The sequence below is a fragment of the Prionailurus bengalensis genome, chromosome D2, assembly GCF_016509475.1.
Source record: "Prionailurus bengalensis isolate Pbe53 chromosome D2, Fcat_Pben_1.1_paternal_pri, whole genome shotgun sequence".
In the NCBI taxonomy this organism is placed as follows: domain Eukaryota; kingdom Metazoa; phylum Chordata; class Mammalia; order Carnivora; family Felidae; genus Prionailurus; species Prionailurus bengalensis.
Window position 1 is genome coordinate 53,304,884 of NC_057351.1, and position 20,868 is coordinate 53,325,751.

The 20,868-nt window shown below is 43.2% G+C and overlaps 1 protein-coding gene across 3 annotated transcripts in view; it reads left to right on the forward strand.

Annotated features, from left to right (window-relative positions):
• PDE6C (phosphodiesterase 6C) overlaps positions 1 to 20,868 on the forward strand; it is a 44,894-nt gene that overhangs the window by 12,777 nt on the left and 11,249 nt on the right. For all 3 annotated transcript variants that reach the window (XM_043597006.1, XM_043597004.1, XM_043597005.1), the window contains exons 8-15: positions 532 to 579; positions 3,076 to 3,225; positions 3,807 to 3,950; positions 5,259 to 5,327; positions 10,244 to 10,390; positions 10,630 to 10,737; positions 11,137 to 11,246; positions 16,673 to 16,760. In XM_043597006.1, coding sequence (XP_043452941.1) covers positions 532 to 579; positions 3,076 to 3,225; positions 3,807 to 3,950; positions 5,259 to 5,327; positions 10,244 to 10,390; positions 10,630 to 10,737; positions 11,137 to 11,246; positions 16,673 to 16,760 — 864 coding nt within the window. The remainder of the gene's footprint in view (positions 1 to 531; positions 580 to 3,075; positions 3,226 to 3,806; positions 3,951 to 5,258; positions 5,328 to 10,243; positions 10,391 to 10,629; positions 10,738 to 11,136; positions 11,247 to 16,672; positions 16,761 to 20,868) is intronic.

Sequence of the window (20,868 nt, forward strand, 5' to 3'; positions counted from 1 at the left end):
GGGTGGGGGCTGCTGTAATATGGTGGTGCACTCTATGACTCAAGAGCCCTGGGTGCCTTGACTCGGTCCTGCCCTGGGCAAATCCCTTGGCAAATCCTTTACCTTGGGCCAGGGAGGGAGAAAGGGAGGGAAGGAGGGAAGGAGGGAGGAAGGAAGGAAATAGAACCTTCCCAGAATCTCTGTCATCCCTGCCCCAGCAGAATGACCTTCTCCTCAGCTTCCTCCACTCCTTGGTCTGAACAGCTAAAAGTTTTGAATTTGGAAGAAGAATCCTTAGAGGCTGGGAAGAGTAGGCAGAAGCAGAGATTGTGCTAAATGTCACACAATGACTTAATTAGCAGAAGAGAACCTCAATGTGTTGTTAGCAAATTTGGCCCAGCCGTGGCTCAGTGTGAATAATTTGCCTGCAAACCATGGAGAGCCACAGAAGAAACCCTCGCCTCAAATGCATCCTTTCTTACACTGCTCTGTGGGTTGATGGTCCCCCCTCCGCACGATGTTTCAGGACTTTCATGTCCTCTTGCTTTACAGATATGTAACATGCTGAACGCCCCCGCAGATGAGTACTTCACCTTTCAGGTAACTCTGCCCTCCGCCAGGCCTCCTATCACTGCTGCCCCCTCCCCCATCCTCAGGGTCTGTGTTGTGCTCAGGTGGCCGGGAGGCACGCACAAGGCTTACGTCCCATTCACCCTGGAGGGACCAGGGTCACCAACCAAGTAGCAGATTCTTCAGGGAAGGGAGAAGAGGTGGGAGGTGCAGGGGGATGAGAAAGACAGGGTGTTTATCACCCCAGCACTGGGCAGGGAAGCGGGGGGACCCTGCCCCTTCTCCATGCCCTCCCACTCCTGGTCACTCAGTGCTTCAAACAGCGCCTGGCACATCATAGGTGCTCACTAAGTGTTCTTCGCAGGAGTGATCAGCTGCACAAGGTCTACCACCTGGATTCAGCCCTTTTTGGTTTTCCCAGGCCCTTCCCTGCAGCTTATTAGAAAAGAAAAACTATTTATCGGGTCCTCGGGGGCCTCTCCTCCTGTCAGACTCTTGGTTTTATCTTTCCTCCTGCAGCATCCTGGGATCCCCCTCCCTCCCTGTCCCCTCTGGCACCCCCTCCCCACGTGACTGCTGGGGAGAAACTCACATCTATCTCTGCGGCCCCTCCCTTTCTGCCTTCTGGTCCGTGTTCTGTGTCCCTATTGTCACAAACATCCACTTAGAGCCCTAGTTCCGGTCAGGAATAGAGAGCCACCAGTGTCTTCCTGTCTGTCACACAGACACACACACACACAGAGCCCCAGCTATGCCTGCTGGACAGGCTGCCTCCTCAGGCGAGAGCGGTGTTCGAGCAGCAGCAGACGCAAGCCGGGCCTGGGGAAACCTACGGGCGCCTGCTTTGTTTCCTGGAAGGTTTCCCTCGGATCTCCTTGTTCGTCCCTCTGCTCACTGATGTGGAAAACACACAAACACCATATGGCGCGTTTGCTCCTGTTCCTCCCTCCTTGCAGCCAAAGCCTCACTGTGACCATGCTGTGCTGGCCCTGACCCCTACATTTACGGCAGTCGGGTGCCGGGGAAGAGTACACAGGAAGGAGCAAGGGGGCAAGCACTTTCTAAAGTGTCTGACCCTAAGCAGTCCTTGTTGGAACGGGGAGGGGGGGAGCTGGCCCGGGAGAGCCCGGACTCTGCTCTGATATTTGGGGGCAGCCACGCATGGCTCCGAGGATAAAGATTTTGAGAACCACTCAAATCTTTTTCCCCAAAGCTTTGAATGTCAGGACACAATAAGTTGAGGCTTGGTTTCTCTGCTTTTCATGCCAAGTATAAAGACGAGCTCGCCAACTAATAAGCAGTTGTTTATTGAGCACCGGTCATATGCCCAGCACCAGCCCCTCACTTACATGGAAGCCAACAGTGTAGGAAATGCTCTTCCACAGGATTAGGAAATAGCCTCACAGACAAAAATCAACAACTCCGAAGCATTTGGAAATCATCTAAACTGCTACCTTGTGTGCTCCAGGCTAAAAGTGCTGTTAGAATTCTGAAAAAGAAAAGTTCCGTATGGGTGGAAAAGGTGAGAGAAGGCTTCACAGGAGAGGCAGGCCAGCCTGGGTCTCTGGGGATGGCTCACTGCTGTGAAGGAAGCAGAAGAGCTACCCGGGGAGCTTATTTAAGATGCACATCCTCAAATTATGACACAAGCTTGAAAAAAAAGAAAAAAAGTCTTGCACATTGACCTTACGCCACACTTTGAGAAATGCTCCTACACTTCTGTGTCTGTATCCCCCCACTAGAATGTTATCAACCTGAGATTAGGGCCTGTGGTTAGTAGCCCCAGCAACTAGCCCAGGTCCTGGCACATCACAGGGGAACATAAAAGACGGTTTTGATGGATCTGTCAGGAACACAGAAACCACACTAGGTATTTCAACAGAGAGAATTTAATATAAGGAATTAGTTAAGCAGGTGTTGGGGGACAGAAAAAGTGAATGGGGAACACTGAGGCTTCTGATCCTTATAGTGGTGGGCAAAAGAGAAGCCGTTAGGGTTGTTACAGTGTAGACACTTGGTTCCAGTACACTGCATCAAATGGCCTAGAACACTTTTATGGCTCTATAGTCCCAGCTAATTTCTGACCCAGTGTAGGAATTGTACAGCTCACATAGAGATTAGATTATTCTTCCTTAAAGATAACCAGAGTTGGGGGAAGGTAGCTACGACAGGGTAGTAGTTCAGGGAAGCCTGTGATGCTCCATTAGTCCTCTATCTTGATCCTAGTGGTGGGAGCACGTATGTACACATGTGATGAGCTTGCATAGAAATACACACATGCATGCACACACACACACTAAGTACACATAAACCTAGTGAAATCTGACTGAGATCCATGGATTGTATCAGTATCTATTTCCTGGATATGATGGTGCACTACAGTTACACAAGCTGTTACCTCTGGGGAAACTGGGTGAAGGGTACCTATGGCTTCCCTATACATTTCTTTTGCAACATCCTGTGAATCTATAGGTATTTCAAAATTAAAAGTTAAGAAAATAATCTAAATGTCCTTCCTGTTTGTAGAAAGGACCTGTAGATGAAACTGGCTGGGTCATTAAAAATGTCTTATCCCTGCCTATTGTCAACAAGAAAGAAGATATTGTGGGAGTAGCTACATTTTACAACAGGAAAGATGGAAAACCTTTTGATGAATATGATGAACACATTACTGAGGTAAGTGCAATCATAAACTAATGAAGACAAATGAAATTCATGAAACAATAGAGGTGGTGCAATTATTTGTTATTCTGGAGTGATATTTTGAAGGGCCATTAAGGCATGAGTCACATATGTTTGCGGTCAATATGTGGTTATTGTGTCATTTCTGTTTCCTGGCTTCTGTAAACTGCAACATTTTCTTCCAAAGATTGAACTTTGGCTTAATCAAAATTCTTTACAATATTAGGCAACTGGACAGAAATTTTCTATCTCCTTTCCCCACCCCTTCTATTCCTTATGTTTCTTGCTGTCACCCTCAATCCTCTGAGTTTCAGGCTGTGCTTTATTCTACTGGATATTGTAATTCTTTTGCTCTAATAAAATATTCATGGTGCCTGGTGCACTTTGAAAAGCAAGGGATTAGCCAATTTCATTGTCTAGGGCTGATTATTAGTACGTTTTTGTTCTTAGATTGAAATACGAAGCTGAATTGTTGATGGTAGAAGGGAGATTGATTGAGAGGAAAGAATGTAGATGGTTGCCTCCAAATCAGTTTTTCAGTTTTAGAGAATTGAATCACATTTTCTCCATTTCAGACTCTCACACAATTTCTTGGATGGTCTCTTTTAAATACTGACACCTATGATAAAATGAATAAGCTAGAAAACAGAAAGGATATAGCTCAGGAAATGCTCATGAACCAGACCAAAGCTACTCCTGATGAAGTCAAGTCTATTCTGGTAAGTGGGGAATTCAGTCCTGTGGACATTAGGTGGCATCTAAGCACAGCTCCTGGAATTTGCCTAATTACTTAGAGGTCTGACAAATGAGAATAGGTTTAGTCCTAGGCTAAGGAGGAGGAGACAGGGAGATTGGTGGGGGGTGGGGTGGGGCTGCGGACCTGGGTGGCCCAGTGGACACAGAGCCTTATTGGACTTCTTGGCTGCTTGGTTGGAATAGCACTTTGCTTAAACAACAACAACAACAACACAACTCCTGGGTCTGTAGGAGCTGGAGGAGTGACATCTAGATTCAAGTACGTTAGCAAGGAAAAAATATTTCCAGGAAGGGAAGTGTATCAGTCAGTTATTGCCATATACATTGCCATGTATAACAACCATAACATCTCAGTGGTATACAACATTAAACACCTATTTTTTCACTCATGCATTGGTGGGTTGACTAGTCTTAAATTGATTTCTAGTTGGGCTTGGCTCTAAGCTGTGAGTTTGGTTTGCTCATGCATACCTCATCCTTCTTGCCCAGAAGCCACTTGATAAATGCTCTTCTTATGGTGAGGTCAAAGGTGCAAGAGAGCAAGCCAAACTGTGCAAGCTCATTTCAAGTCTTCCCTCATGGCACATTCACTAAAATTCTCATTGGCCAAATGTGGCCAAGACCAATATCATGGACGATGGGGAAGCAAGTAGATAGATATTTATTAACAGTGTTCTAATCACCACCAAATGAAGGGAAAATATCACACATCCCCTATCTCTATTCCTTTTATTTCCCTGGTTTTCAGAGTGTGTGTGTAGGTGTAGTTTTCTTGGGGTGTGTTTTGTTTTTTCTGGTCTTGGTTTTGCTGAGTTGCTTGAGGATTAAGAGAAATTTTATTTGACAGTTGAGATGTTAAAAATGAGAAAACCTGAGGAGGATGAAGAGAAATTTCCATAAACTAATAGAAAAACAAATATAAGCCACTCATTTTTCTCTCTTTCTTGCCTACATATAAATAACCCACATTTCTCTCTCTCTCTCTCTCTCTCTCTCTCTCTCTCTCTCTCTCTCTCTTTCTGTCTCCCCTTCTCTCTCTCTGACAGCCACTGTTACATTTTCAGGAAATAAAAAAAAATCATTACATTATTTTTTTTGGAGAAAATTCTTCATAATCAATGCTATAGGTCTTTTTTGTACCTAGAATACATCTTTGCAAAGAACTCATTACAGCATATTTTAAATACATTTAAACTGATCTTAAGAGTAGAGGAGTCAGATAGAAATTTACTTTATGGGAATTTCACACTTCAATTGCTTTTACATTTTAGAAAATTAAAGAGAAGTTAAATATAGATGTAATTGAAGACTGTGAAGAAAAACAACTTGTCACAATTTTGGTAAGTGTTTTACTTCTATCCTTAATGCCGCTTAAATAAAATATATTAGGATACATGTTCTCATTTCTCATGTAAGAGTTTCCTCTTCTCTGTCACCTTTAAAGACTAAAAAGAAAAGAGATTTCTTATAAAGAGTGACCTTTTAGTTCTCTGCATTTTTTTCCTCCTTGTGCCCCCTACAGTCCAATCCATAAAGATAATAGAGAATCAAAAACTAGGCTTCTGCGTAAAAGAACGCAGGCACAGATTCTAGGCATGTCATGGCCTTGTTTATTTTGATAGTTTTGGATGACACTGTGGTCACCCCGAAGACACGACAGAATTACAGTAGAACAAAGACCCTTCAAGGCACAATTGTCCTCTGCCAGCTCTCGCTTCTGTTTTCTGGAACTTGGAGGAATGTGGTTCTTTCCTCTTGTTGCCACCAGTTGAAATGGTTGAAATAACTTCTCTTCCTGTTATTAATCCTATATTTGGTTCTAGGTAGTTTTGCCGGAAACTTCTTTGCTGTAGACACCTTTGCCACAACCATTTCGTGGCAAATATTTTTGCCACATAACTAAGTGATCTGTAAGGCAGTTTTTCTGTAAAAGAGAAAATTCTTTTGACAGTTTGGTTTGCTTTCTTCATTGATGAATTGACTGCCTTCAGCAGAGTTAATCTACTGAAGCTAGTTATCAGTAAAACTCTCGTCTTTATATTATGTAAACCTCAGCTAACCCTCACAATTGTCTATATAAACCTTAGCTAGCCCTCATAATGGTCTATGCTGTGACAAGTACACGGGGTGGTCTTAAAATAGGGGGTGATGACAACTCCGTATACGGACTTGATAGAAAATACGGTGATAAACCTCACTGGAAGTGTGGAGTAGAATGTGAAGCCAGACTGTGCACCAGGCTGTACTAGACAACGGTAACATGCCAGTCATAATGGCCAAAGCTCAGTTACAAACGCATTACAACCTTAGCATTTCCTCCACATTCCCCATAGAACTTAGGAACGTCTATCAGCAGACGTGGGACAATCTGCCAGGAACAAACAATGGTGTAGAAGGCTTTCACAGCACAATACAGAGCTCTGTTGCAAATATGCCTCCTAGTATTTGGAAACTGATGCCCCTCTTAACAAAGGAAGAAATTTTAGTGAAAGAAAGAAAGTGTGATGCCAAAGGAGGAGACAAATCAACAAGAAAGAAAAAAAAGAGTGTAATATTCTAAATGAAAGACTTTGAAGACAAGTGCTGAGGTTCAATCCACAGAATGAAATCAGTTATTGGCACAGTACTGCCATGAATCTATGCTATACATTCTAAATATATTCAAATTTTTAAAAAATTTGACAATAAGGTCTCTTTTATTGTGTTATTCATTTTTTTATGTTACGTAAAGATGTTACATAATGTTACATGTTTTATGTTACATCCTTTTTAATGAATGTCCCTCTCATTTTTTTTGTGATTTTATTTTTATGGCAAAAATTACCTTATAGCCGATTAATTAGTTACACAGCAAGAATGTTTGCAGTGAAGATGCAATCATGGCAAGGGGAGACGCATGACTTTTGGAGAACTCGGCAATATTTGATTGTGTTTTGAGTTCCTCAGTTTTATGCAGTAATGATTTGGGACAAGCCTGGAGCAGATTTTACATTCAAAACAGTCCATTTCCTTGTAAAGCTACTGGTTCTTTGCCCATTTTGTTGCTTCTTCAATGTAAGGGCCTTCGTCCTTTAGGTGGAGAACTAGAGAATTTCTACAGTGTCAGGATGCCAACTGCAGTTTTGTTTTATGAGGAGGACTGGGGTAGGGGTGCGCTGATGAGGAAAGAAATCCCCCTACCTTCCCTCCTTTCCAAGACAAATCAGGAGGCCCTACAGCTCGCGATCGCCACACCGTAGATCTGGAGAGGATTTCCCAAAGAAGTACCTTCGTCACTCATCCTTAATTCAGTTTTTTCTCATTCATGCAGTAGTTATCGAGAGGTACTATAATACAAGGAGCTGCGCTGCATCCTGAGGACAAAAGGTAGTGTGGTCTGGTCTTATCTGGTTCAAGAGGCCCCATTTACTGGGGAGATAAAATACAAACAGTGACACTGCCCCAGATGGACGAGTTCATAGACTGTGGGCACCAACGGCCCCGGGGAGGCCAAGGGCCTGATTCTACTCACAGATGGTGGTGGAATATGAGACAATAGCCGTGGCAATGAGGCTTGATGGGAAAGCAGGAGTTGCAGATAAGGGTTTTGGGTATGGCTGGAGGTGAGAAGGGGAAGCAAGACGGTACAGAACGGGGCCTGGAGACACAAGCAAGCACATTGTCTTAGAGAACCCCAGGCCAGCTGGTGTAGCAGAGCCCCAGGGAGCACAGGGGAGGAGCCCTGAGGCCCAGCAGGAAGGCGGGGCAGCATGACCGCCTGGTTCATAGTACCCCGTGAAGTGGCCCGCTCAGGGGCCCAGGGGGACCCTTCTGGGAACAGACGGAGCAAACCAGCCTCGACACAGGTGGCCATCAGAGCCATTTCATGGCCGAGTTGGGGTAGCAGCTTAACTGTGTGATTCCTCAGAGAGGTGAAAACTGGCCTTGGGGTGCCCAGAATTCCCACTTAGCGGACTAACCAAAAGCCTTTGTTCTTACAAACCCTCCGTGTCACAGAGTTTTAAATGGCTGTTCTTCAAAACCTATCATCTTTGTACTAAACTACTATCTTATTGGATTGCCTGTTACTGCAAATGGGATCTGGGAGTCATTCTTCTGCGAACCTCTTCCTTCGTTTCCTGCTAAAATGCACATTTACACTTTAGTGTGACTGAGCCTGAAAGCATTAAAAAGCACTTTCACATTTTATCTTCACTCTGCAAACTGTAGGACTGAGACAGCCTCTAGTGGGGAGTCTGTGTGGCATGGAGTTTTCCCCACCCCAGCCCATGAACCTTCTCTTACTCTGATTTTTAAAAGATGTGCTTATTGTCTGCCTCTCCGTGAGAATGCATGTTTCAAGAGCAATGATAATGTCTACTTTATTCATCCATAATGGCTACAACACACATAGGAACCAATAAGTGTTTGTTGAATGAATAAACAATAAATGAATGAAAGAAACAGAAGAACTCACATGGGCAAGGAAGCCGGGAAGGTTTGGAGAAAGAAAGAAAATGACAAGAAGGAGTAGCCAAGGATATAGCAGGGTCCTGTGAGAAATAGAGAAAAGTTTTGTGAATTGAATCCTCGTTAATTCTCTGTGGCACTTGCAGATGAAATTGGCATTGCTAGACAATGAAGACAACAATGTTACCGTTATTGTTCCCATTTCACAGGCTAGTTCAGTCTGGGAAATGAAGCTAATCTGAACCCAGAACTGAACCCTAGTCTCCTGGCTCCAAACCATTGCTTTTCAGGGAAAAAGAAAAAAAAAAAATCTCTGTCTAAAGTGACCAGTCCAAGAGTAGACTGATGAGAAGGGATCAGAGGAGGTCACTGGGAGACCTGGGGAACAGAGAGAAGGACAAGGGTGTGAGAAGTCAACTCCGACTCAGGGGTTAGGGGATGAAAATCCATAATTTTACTTAAAACAACCATATACCATTTGGTATTGAAATCTGTATAAAGTAGAGCGTGAACTATCCCCTGGGAGACCTTAAACTTGCTGAGGGACATGGCCTTAGCACAGTGCACAGGACTCAGCACGGGCTCAGTAAATACCCAATGCACTGAATTGCTCCTGTACGTGGACCCACATAGCTCTTGCTAACTTCTCCCTCCTGGCGCTTTCTCTCCTCCCCTGGGATTTCCTCCTCCCTGCCTTCCAACAAATCAGCTGAACTCACATCCTTCCTGAATCTCTCCTTCTTCAATCCCACTTCCAACCTGCCTTCAATTTCTCCCCCAGCCCTGGGCCCTGGATGTTATGCTCTGTGAGTATTCTAAGCTCTCACCTTTCAATGATCTATACTGCATAACCATTTCAATAGACCACGTTCTTTAAGGGCAAGATCCATAATTTTGTTTCCTCAGCCATGTCAATACTCATGTGCTGAGTTCACTCTCTAACCTATCTACAGTCCTAAATCCTAACAAGGTGTGGGGGTAAGTGAGGTGTCTGCAGGTGTACCAGTGCACCACAGAGCATTTGTTCATTCAGTCCACAGACATGTCCCAAGCACCTGTCTGGGACAGGCCCTGCCAACTCTGGGCTACCACAGCAAATAAGACACGCGTGCTCCCACACTGTGGCGCCCACAGTCTACTGAGCATATAAAGAGTACGAGAGAAAAAGGGGCGCCTGAGTGGCTCAGTCGGTTAAGCGTCCGACTTCAGCTCAGGTCACGATCTCACGGTTCGTGGGTTCAAGCCCCGCATTGGGCTCTGTGCTGACAGCTAGAAGTCTGGAGCCTGCTTCTGATTCTGTGTCTCCCTCTCTCTCTGCCCCTCCCCTGCTCACACTCTGTCTCTCAAAAATAAATATGTGTAAAATAAAAACTAAAAAAAAAAAAAAGAATACAATAGAAATGAATTAAGTGATCACATACTATTTACTAAACATTTCTTGAATAGGAAAATAAAGTCGAGTACTGAAAACGGGTAAGGCTGCTGCAACTAAACATTTCATTTAGCAGCAAAGAAAGAAAACAGCCATTGGAGATGGATTTGGAATTGAATTCCAGCACTCAGAAAGTTTCTTAATGTAGCTGAGTCTCAGTGTCACCATCTGGAAATGGGGATAATTGTGCAGGTTTGTTGTGAGGATAATAACACACGTAAACCGCATCCCCCAGAGCCGGTCCCACTGAGGCTCAGTGGGGTTGCATGCGGTATCCTTTGGTGGTAATTTTGTTTTACGCCCAGGGCTGAATGTGTGAGACCAAAGGGAAAGAAGATGCATGTAACCTGAAACCATCTGTCTTTGTCCCAACAGAAAGAGGACTTGCCAGACCCACAGATGGTGGACCTGTACGAATTCCGCTTCAGTGACTTCCCCATCACAGAGCACGAATTGATTAGGTGTGGGCTGCGACTCTTCTTTGAAATAAACGTGGTGGAGAAATTCAAAGTACCCGTAGAGGTCAGATCGCATTTAATTTAAAATACTGTGTGATTCTGTTGCTGTACTCGCTAATGTGTCCCGTGGTTCAAAAGATTAACTTCAGTTAGGATTTTCAATTATTATTAACTTTGTAAATATATCAGCTTAAACCCTGTCAACAAGACCAACCTATCTTTTTAGATAAGATTGTCACAGACCTTGTAACCTTTAGAATTCTATTCCAAAGTCTGAACGGTGTTGTCTTCTTTGGGTGACAGGTTCTTACCAGGTGGATGTACACCGTGAGAAAAGGGTACCGGTCCATCACTTACCACAACTGGAGGCACGGGTTCAACGTGGGGCAGACCATGTTTACCTTGCTGATGGTAGGTGCAGAGAGCTGTAAATAATTGTCAACCCACACATTTCCCTCTTAGGCATGATGAGAAATGGATACGGTCCACCATTTTAGGTCAGTAATTTTGGAATTCATGGACACAATCCTGTAAATCCCAAACTTCCCTGTGGATGATGCCAGGGAACATGGGTATCCCTGGGCATGGGGCTGGATTATCACCTTGACATTCACATACTTACCTCTTTAAAGGAAAATTCGGTTACCTGCTGGGTTTTGTAATTGCCCAGAAGGAGCTGCAATATGCAAGAAATTAAGCCAACTTGGTCTAAAAACACAGCAGGCCGTCTTCTCCTTTGCAGGCAGTCTTCACTGCACTTGTTCGGAGGTGTATTTATCTAAGTAAATGTATATAAATATATTCTTTTAGACAGGGAGACTAAAGAAATACTATACGGATCTTGAAGCCTTTGCCATGCTTGCTGCTGCTTTCTGCCATGACATTGACCACAGAGGCACCAATAATTTGTATCAGATGAAGTAAGTGATATACTGATGATGTTTGAAGGCACCTCGGGGGAGAAGAGAACTTGTCTCTGTCCCTTGGCCCTGTCAGCAACTCTTCATCACATTTAGGACTCTCAGGGCCATGTTCTGTTCCTTCTGAGCTTCAGCCTCATGATAATGTCTGCTTTCTCCCGGGAAGCTTGCAGCCCTGCAGCCCCCTTGCCCTTGGGTTTCCACTTCCAGGCATGCCCTGCCCTACCTGTAAATGCCTTCACTCCTCCTTTCTTCAACTTGATTAGCCAGAGTATCAGATTCGTATATGAAAGTGCACAGGCCTTCGGCTTACACTTGTATACACCTGTGTAGCCCCCAGCTTAAGCCAGGGGGCGTTTCTTCCTGGGCTCACTCCCCTCCCTTCCCCTGGCTCCTCTGCTGCTCCCCAGCTCTCCTTCAGCTGGTTTGCACCTTATTCTCCTGCCCCGACAATGTGCAAACAGTAAGGGTGCAGGTTCTCAGCTCAGACAGATTTGGGTTCACAAGTCATTTAAACTTTGTAAGCCTCGACTTCCTCGCCTGGAAAATAAGAGTTATAATAATGGTACCTAATAGGTAAGGTCGTTGTAAAGATGAAATGAACAAATGAATATCATGGTAGCCTCTTGGCAGTAAATGAGTAGTAAGTATTATTATTATGTCACTGACACCCTTCAAAATTCATCAGCAATGCCCATGGCCAGCCTTGCTCCTTGATAATGGCTTTTAGGATGCCCTGTGTGCCTTAGATACTGTATCCTCACCTCTGACACACTAGCTACCGGAGGCACTAGGTATTCTAGAGACAACAAGTTTTGGAGTTTGGGCTTGTGGGGTCCAACCACTTCCTGGTTGAGGCAGCTTGGGGCACATCCCTTCGTCTATTTGAGACTCAATTTCTTAACGGTAGAATGGGCACAATATCTACCCGCAAAGACTTGTGGGAATCAAATGAAATTACATGTAGACGAAACTACATAGTAAATGCTTAAGAAAAATGTGTTCAATGAGTGAAAAGCACATCGTGAGCAGTGACTTCTCACGTATGGGGCTTTGCCTTGAAAAGAGGAATGGCACCCTGGTTTCGGGCAAGGGATGTCTTCCTCCCCAGAGACTCGGGCCCACGTTGGCTATTCCGCACCTCACTCACAAGTCTCCTGACAGTCGCCGGGTCCCCTTCCTCTCCTCTGATCACTGGTGCATTAGCCAATTCAGCTCCAAAGGAGCTCACATTTATAGCCCCTATCGTGAGCTGACCCAGGCTAAGAACTTGACACTCATCGTCTCATTTAATCTTTGCTGCACTCCACCTTTTACTGATGAAGAAACAAGCTCCAAAAGGTGAAGTCCAATTTGCCTTACATGAAAGGAAGCAGCCACATTGGATGTGGTGTCTGGCCTCCAGTTTGCAGGAAGGATGCAGCCATATTTGAGGTCTCTGCTCTGGTCCAGCATTCAGAGTCTGTGCGGGTCCCCCTGGCTGTCAGCTGGTGGGGGGGGGGGGCACGGTGAACTTCTCCCAGCATTTCTCTCCGTAGACCGGACAGCAGGAATATGTGGCCACGGAAGGCCTGGGACCCGTGCACGGGTTTCCCCACCGCAGGCACCTGAGCACAGATGTGCTCCTGGTTCTGGTAGCTCCACTGCACCGTTGTGATCAAACACGGTCTTTCTGCTCACTGTCCTTCAGTAGTGATGCTCGATGAGTCTCTTCACATCCTTATTGTTCTGGAGGCCGCCCAGGAGCCCACAAAGACATGGAGACATTAATTGGCAAAAGCAGTTCACTACAAGTTTGAATAAAACAGTATTATTATTCTCACATTGATGGCTACAAATCAGGTCACTGCCTAGGGTGACTTGAAGCAGCAGGGACAGAGATGACTCCACTTCCCAGCTGGAGTCCACTTCTTTGTGCCCTTGGTCTGATTTCTTGTCTCCAACATGTCTGGCCCTCTTGGTTCTGGTTTCCATCCTCATCCCCCAGCCCTAGCCTACCCTCTGACAATGCCCTAAAAACCTGGCCATTTTCACATTTCTATTATTCCCTCCAGTTCTCTTGTGCTCCTGTGTTCACTTCACTTTGCTAGCCAGTTTGTTTTCTGCTTCCCTCATTTCTAAGCTTACTGATTTCTTTCTTCATTTTACCCCCTTTCCTTGTTTAGTTTCTCACCCCTCTTGTCTTTCTGCCTTTTTACTCTCCCCCATCCTGTTCCTGAAGAAATACAGGATGTTATTGGGACAAAAATACAAAGAATTTTAGAATTTATCTCATCCCCCATTCAATGCAGACCTCTCCTCTCTACTGCCTCCTTCCCCATTTCCTTGAGTCCACATATGATTTTTTTCCCATAGTGGCCCACGGGGCAGACAGTTCTATTTGTAGATGATTCTAACGGTTGGACGTTTTTCATGATACTGAACTGAAATCGGTCTCCTGAGAACATCTGTTTGTCCTGGTTCAGGTCTCTGGAGCTGCTAGAATATATGTAATTTCTCAACCACAGGCCATTCCTTCATATTAAGGAGAATTATCACTTCCCCCAGCCTTTCCTGGTTGAACACAGCAGGTTACTTAAATCATTTCGTATATAACAGTTTCCACACATGTAATTTTATTTGTTATTCTTCTGTGAATCCTGTCTGGTGTTTTTATGTCATTCTTTAAATGCGGGTCTTGGAATTTAACACAGTAATCCAGACAGGACCTGAAGTGGTTTATATTTAATCTTCATTAAATTTCATCTTCTTAATTTGATTCTTTATTCCACTCTTATTTGAAGTCTTCATTTGTCACGCTCTGTCAGCCAGTGGATTATCTGTTTTTTTCCAGTTTTCTGTCATTGGAAAGTTACTCATGATTTCCATCAATATTCATTCAAGTCTCTGATAAAGTTATGCATCAGGACAAGAGCAAGGGTCTTGTTTTGGGGCCCAGGGCTGGAAACGTACCCCCAGGGTTGAAGACAGCCAATTAAGTACACTCATTGAGCTCTGCTGTTCTGGCTTGTACCGAAGATATCGTGAGGTGTCCTGTCAATTACCTGGCTGAAATCCAGACACATGAGGTCCTGGCCTTCCGCTCCCACCAGCCCTGTCACAGAAGGTGCCATAACATCAACTTGGCATCATTTTCTCCTTGTAAACCTTCTCTGGAATCTCCTTGTGATTATTCTGTAAGCGCTCACAAACTCTAAAACAGTTTAAACTGTTTCAGAGATAAAGGTCAATCTTCCTGTTCTGTCATCTACAGATTGTGCCATTTTCTACTTCTTACATTTTAGGGTAAAATTTACTTGGATCCAGTCTTTAATCGTCTCCTCCACTACCTCAGAATTCTCCAGGGGATACTGACAGTGGTGTTCCCCCATACTACAATCCTCAAATTTCTTCAGGAAATTGGGATGTTACTAGTCTACTGCAAAAGAACCCCTTAGTGCTTCTTTACCAACACTGCCCTTGCTGGAGTTCTAATTTTCAAAAATCATTCTGGGGGAATGTTCCAGGGAAACTGATAGGTTCAATAGTCAAGCCATACCATAATCTCTATTGCTTGAGTTTCTCTCCTTTGGTTATTTTCTCCCTGAGTGCCTGGATAGTATCACAGTCTACACTGGCTATTTTCCATACTTGAAGCTTACTGTTGCCAGACATCCAAAATACAGAGAATTATTGACGGATGGTGTGATTTAAACATTTTTTCCCCTCAATATCCCATTGAAACTTTTAATAACTTCTCTGAAATTTGCTTTATTTTTTAAAAATTTTTAAATGTTTATTTTTGAGACAGAGAGAGACAGAGCGTGAACAGGGGAGGGTCAGAGAGAGGGAGACACAGAATCTGAAACAAGCTCCAGGCTCCAAGCTGTCAGCACAGAGCCCGACGTGGGGCCCGAACTCACGGACTGCGAGATCATGACCTGAGCCGAAATCGAGAGTCACACGCTTCACCAACTGAGCCACCCAGGCTCAGTTTACGCCCAGAGTAAACATTTTTGGCAGGAACTCTACATTGATGATGTTGTGCCCTCCTCAGCTCTTCAGGAGGCCGATGAGAGCAATTTGTCCCATTATTTATGAGGTTTAGTTAAATTATTTATGGGTGATATCCAGGAGATCTCTTTATGTAAAGGTACATTTTCTCCTTTGTATTAAGTAATCTGTGAGGTGTTATTTTGAGACTGGGTGTATCTCTAACTCCCAGAAACCTTTTTTGACTGATATTTTTAAAACAAAAGGAATTAAAGATACTACTCTTTTCTGACTGGAATCAAGCTTTGATTTTTTTTTTTTAATCTCCAGTGCTGACACAGAGTATGTATGTAAATATGTGCTAAAATTATAATCAATTATAATATTGTTCAGGCATAGTCTGATTGTTCCCTAACTGGAGCATTTGGTTTACCAGACTTGTTCGTGACCTGTTACTGTCTCCTCTACTCCCTAAAGTTCTGTTCTTGCTGAAATAAGATGAAACTTCTCTACTAAGGCTCCCACCCATATTTCTGATTTCTTCCTCCCTTCAAATTATTTATTCACTCTGTATTTCTATAGCAAAGTCTTCACATTATCTGTGTAGGCCTTTGACCTTAGCCTCTCTCCATCACTTCCTCTTTCTACCTTTTTATCTTCAGATGCTTCCCATTCCTTAAACAGGAAGACTTGAAGAAAGACAAGGCACCAAAGACTGAGGTCCCCACTTATATAAAGCTGTGACCTAATCATTAACAAGTGGGAACTTCAAGGGGCACTTGGGTGGCTCAGTCAGTTGAGCATCAGACTTTGGCTGGGGTCACGATCTCATGGTTCGTGAGTTCGAGGCCTGCATTGGACCCACTGCAGTCTGTGAGGAGCCAGCTTGGGATCCTCTGTCCCCCTCTCTCGGCCCCTCCCCAGCTCTCCCTCTTTCTCTCTCTCTGTCTCAAAAACAAAACAAAATAAAAAACAAATGGGAACTTTAACTTAAACTCTGTGTCCCTGTCTTTGAGGAGGAAAGAAATGATTGCTTTACAATCATTTTTATTTTGGTTCCTGGAAATTCTTAATAAACATTTTCCATGCAAATGGTCGATGAGGCTTCAACAGACTTGTTACATGTTCTGGAAGTCATAGGCCACTACCATAAGCTCCAGGGAACCTAAAGATTTTAAACTGAAAGATGCAGTGGATGAACCAAACTTCCTTATTTAAATAATTCAGTCATTTTATGCATTCAACAAATTAGGTTTTTTAAAGACTTTTTTAAGAGTGTATTCTCGTGTTCTAAGCCTAAAAAATCTATTCCAATATGTTACTTTCGACCATTTCACAGCCATTAGAGGACAGGGAGAAAGGAGAAATGGAAAACATCCTCAGAGGGTAAAGACTCTATTCTCTATGGGCATATGTGTAGTCTTTAAAATTATGGTATATCCTCTTCCTCCTAGATCCACATCTCCATTAGCAAAGCTTCATGGATCTTCCATTCTGGAGAGGCACCACCTGGAGTACAGTAAGACTCTACTGCAGGATGAGGTACGTGAGGCTTTCCCAGGGGCAGCCAGAAGCTCTGGATCAAAGCACCAACCCACGGAAAATGCTTAGAAAGAGGATGGCCTTGAGTTGTGGCAGTTGGCAGTCTATACTCTGAGGTCAATTGCTAGAAATAGCTATTTTGCAACAGTTTTTGAGCAACCAAGTTAGAAGGAGCTGAGATAGAAAAGAGGCATAGAAAGTCGCAAAATCTCAGCGGGTCTGTGGAGAGAGAAGCAAAAGCTTACGGTGGACGTGAGAGGGCTCTGTGCACCCTAACGTGTATATCCATGGAAAGGGGAAACGAGGCTAGGTAGCCAGTGATTTTCTTATTCATGGGGCACGCACTGTGAGGAATTGTCCATATCTTTGAGGAAGGCAAGCTTTGGTAGTGGAGGCAAGCATGAAGTCAGGATACAAGACAGGGACAGACAACTGGCATCAGAGAGACAGGGAGAGGCCACATTCAGGAGTGGGCGTGGCATAGGAGAGCAGAGGGGCGGGGTCACCGACAGCTTTGGGCTGGAAGTGGCTTGGGCGTGGTCTTGAATTCACTTGGATTTGCACACGTCAGGTACTACGAACATTCCATAGGCAGCAATCATTCTTTCTTTTAACACTTTTACTTAAGGGGCATATAGGCTTGTGGAAAAGTTGTGGATATAATCTAGTTAGACTTAAAAAAAAAAAAATCTCTTGAGAAAGTTCCAAATCAAAACTAATTAAATGAGTCTTTATTAGATGGAGGGGAACAATTTTGTCATAGCAGAGACCTTGTTTAGAATCACACATGCTCAGGAGAAATAAGCCCTCTGGGAGTGGAGCTTTTCTGTTTCTGTGATAATCTTTTATTAAAGTCTCAGGAAGGAACATACAGAAATATGTCCAAATTTAGAGATAACACTACATTTTCCCAAATAATGAGAAGCCAAGTGGGGAAACTTGTAAGGCAGAGAGATCAGGCCAAAAGTTGGAAAAAGAAAAAAACGTACTTGACTGTGTTTTGTTTGTTTTTAAAGTTTATTTATTTATTTTTGAGAGAGAGAGCACACGCTAGAGCGAGGGAGGGGCAGAGAGAGAGAGGGAGAGAGAATCCCAAGCAGGCTCTGAGCTGACAGGGCAGAGCCCGACATGGGGCTGGATCTCTCAAACTGTGAGATCATGACTTGAGCTGAAATCAAGAGTTGGACACTTAACCGACTGCACCACCCAGGCGCCCCAATACTTGAGTGTTGTTATCACCTGTGATTGATGCCACGCCCAGAGAGAGGGACCCAGACAAGTGCATCAGAATTCACCAGGCAAGTGTACTCAGGCTGTTAAAAACAGACTCTGGGCTTCATTTCACACTTACTGATGGGGTTCTCAGGGATTCTGGCCCGGGAATCTGCATTTTTAATAAGACTGCTAATAATTCTGGTGGATAGCCAGAGCCTCTCCCTGCAGTAGGGTTTATAACATAAAAATGATGGTAATATCTGTTCTATGAAAATTAAAAGGAGTGGAATTGAAAGTAGTTTGGGAAGATAAGAGTAAATTGCTATTATTTAATTTTTTATGAGTCTTTTTCTTACTGGTTGGGACAATCTTACATTTTCGAGTAAGAATTTTCTCCACTTTCCATAATCAGTGGTGTCACTGATTATGTGACATCGTAAACAGGTACTGTCAGATATAATTTATTATTTAATTTTACATTTACCTACTAAAGCAAAATATATTTAAAAACTTCAGCCAAGGAGCGCCTGGGGGGCTCAGTCTGTTAAGTGTTCGACTCTTGATCTCAACTCAGGTCTTGACCTCAGTGTCGTGAGTTCAAACAAATGTTTGGGTGGTACTTGTACTCATATGTTTTTCCTTTCTGGGATTTAAGGGTTTATAATGGACTTGTGGCTTTCCATCCTAATTTTTTAAATGTTATTTACTCTGGAGTCTGAACTGGTTTTGATGGCTGTATAAAGGCTTATTATTCTTTCTCAAAAGGCATACTGCATCTCGGTAATCCATACCACCTTGGCAAGGACTTGTCTACCATGCTATCCAACCTGCTAATTGCAGACTTAGAAGGCCTGTAAATAGAGTCGCCAGGCAATGCAATCACAGAGATTTTTATGAGCAGGCAAATGGAACGCTAAAAAAAAAAAAAAAAAAAAAAAAAAAAAAAAAAAAATTTTAACCATCAAATGTTCTTTTTACACTTTGGGAAACAATGTTGCTCTTTTATTTACTTTTTTTGTATAAAGAAAATATTTGCATTAAAAGCATTTAAATAAGGGAAATCCTCATGATTTAGATAATTTTGGTATTTTGTTTTGTATATTATGAAGCTTTGCCTTAAAATGTCATTATATCCCAGTAGATTGGGATTCACCGTTCTGAGGGTTAAGAACCACCTGCATTCCAAAGCAGACAGCAGTCAACCCTTTCACCTGAGGGAATAGATGGAAAGCTTGCTAGTCAGATTAGAAAGAGCATACATCTTAATGCTACAATGTATCGTAGAAATGACAACACAAATGGCTCAGCATAAATAACAGACCCCTGTTATTATTCAAACACTTCTTGACAGAGTTTATGATAATCCTCTTTATGCTTTTTCATATCAACCCCATCTTATAAAAAGAGTGAAGAAGCAATGAAATATCCAATGTATGGTCACAGTGAATCATGAACACATTAGCAGTCTCCTCCACGGGTGTCACAGGTACCACACCGAAGACTAGAATAGCCTATATGTTCTCCTGCCTCACCTCACCAGGAAGCTCTAATCAGGATGAATTGGAGTCATTCCTACCTATTTGGATGCACTACTGGGAATTTATATGTTTACTGCTGTTGTAATAGTAGGAGAGAACATAGACTCTCTGTGAGCTAGTGAAACCAGCTGAGCAAGTGGGGGCCCCGCCAGAATGAGCTGGGACATGGTCCCTTCTCTTGTGGTGGTGCGCCTGTCCCTACCTCAGGTTTTCAGCACAATCCTCAGGAAAACAAATAGAATATTATACATTTCTATGTTTTCAAAATTAATAATACTGGTTGTAAAAATTACACTTCCTCACTATGAAAACTCAATGACAGGGAAAAATTTAAAAATAAATACAAAACATTCATTTCAAATTCTATGACTCAAAAATAGCTATTTCATTAACACTTAATGAACTTTAATCAGCCACCCTGTGAAGGTATGCAGGCAGGATGGAGAGAAACAATTTTAGAAACATGGGATCATAGTATTCAAGCTTTTTTTTTAAAGTCAGAGTTATGGTTTTTATTTTTTTTAATTTTTTAATGTTTATACTTGAGAGAGAGACAGGGAGACAGAGAATGAGCAATGGAGGGACAGAGAGAGAGAGAAACAGAACTCAAAGCAGGCTCCAGCCTCTGGCTGTCAGCACAGAGCCTGATGCAGGATTTGAACTCACAAACTGTGAGATCATGACCCAAGCCGAAGTTGGACGCTTAACTGACTGAGCCACCCAGGTGCCCCAGAGAGTTATTTTTTTTTTTAATGTTTCTTTATTTTAGAGAGAGAGAGAGAGAGCAGGGGAGGGGCAGAGAAAGAGGGAGACACAGAATCTGAAGCAGCTCCAGGCTCTGAGCTATCACCACAGAGCCCAACTTGGGGGTCCAATGGTGAGATCATCACCTGAACCGAAGTCAGGCACTCAACTGACTGAGCCACCCAGGCACCCCCAGAGTTATGTTTTTAAAATCAGCTTTATTGAAGTATAATATATGTACAATAAACGGCATCCTTTCAGTGTGTACAATTATATGAGTTTATACAATTTTATGTACCTAGGATACCACTACCACAATCAAGATATAAAATATTCCTATGATCCCAAACCACTCCTCGTGCCCATTTGCAGTGCAGGCCTCTCTCTGCTCCCAGCCCTAGGCAACCATTGAAATGCTTTTAGTCACTATAGTTTAGATTTTGTAGATTTTATATAGACGCAATTATACAGGTACTCTTTTGTGCTGTCTTCTTTCATGCAAAGTAATAATTCTGAGATTAGTATTGTATACACCAGCAATTGAATCCTTTTCATTGTTGAGTAGTTTTCCATTTATTTTTGTGTACTTCTATTTAAATTTAATGGAAGAA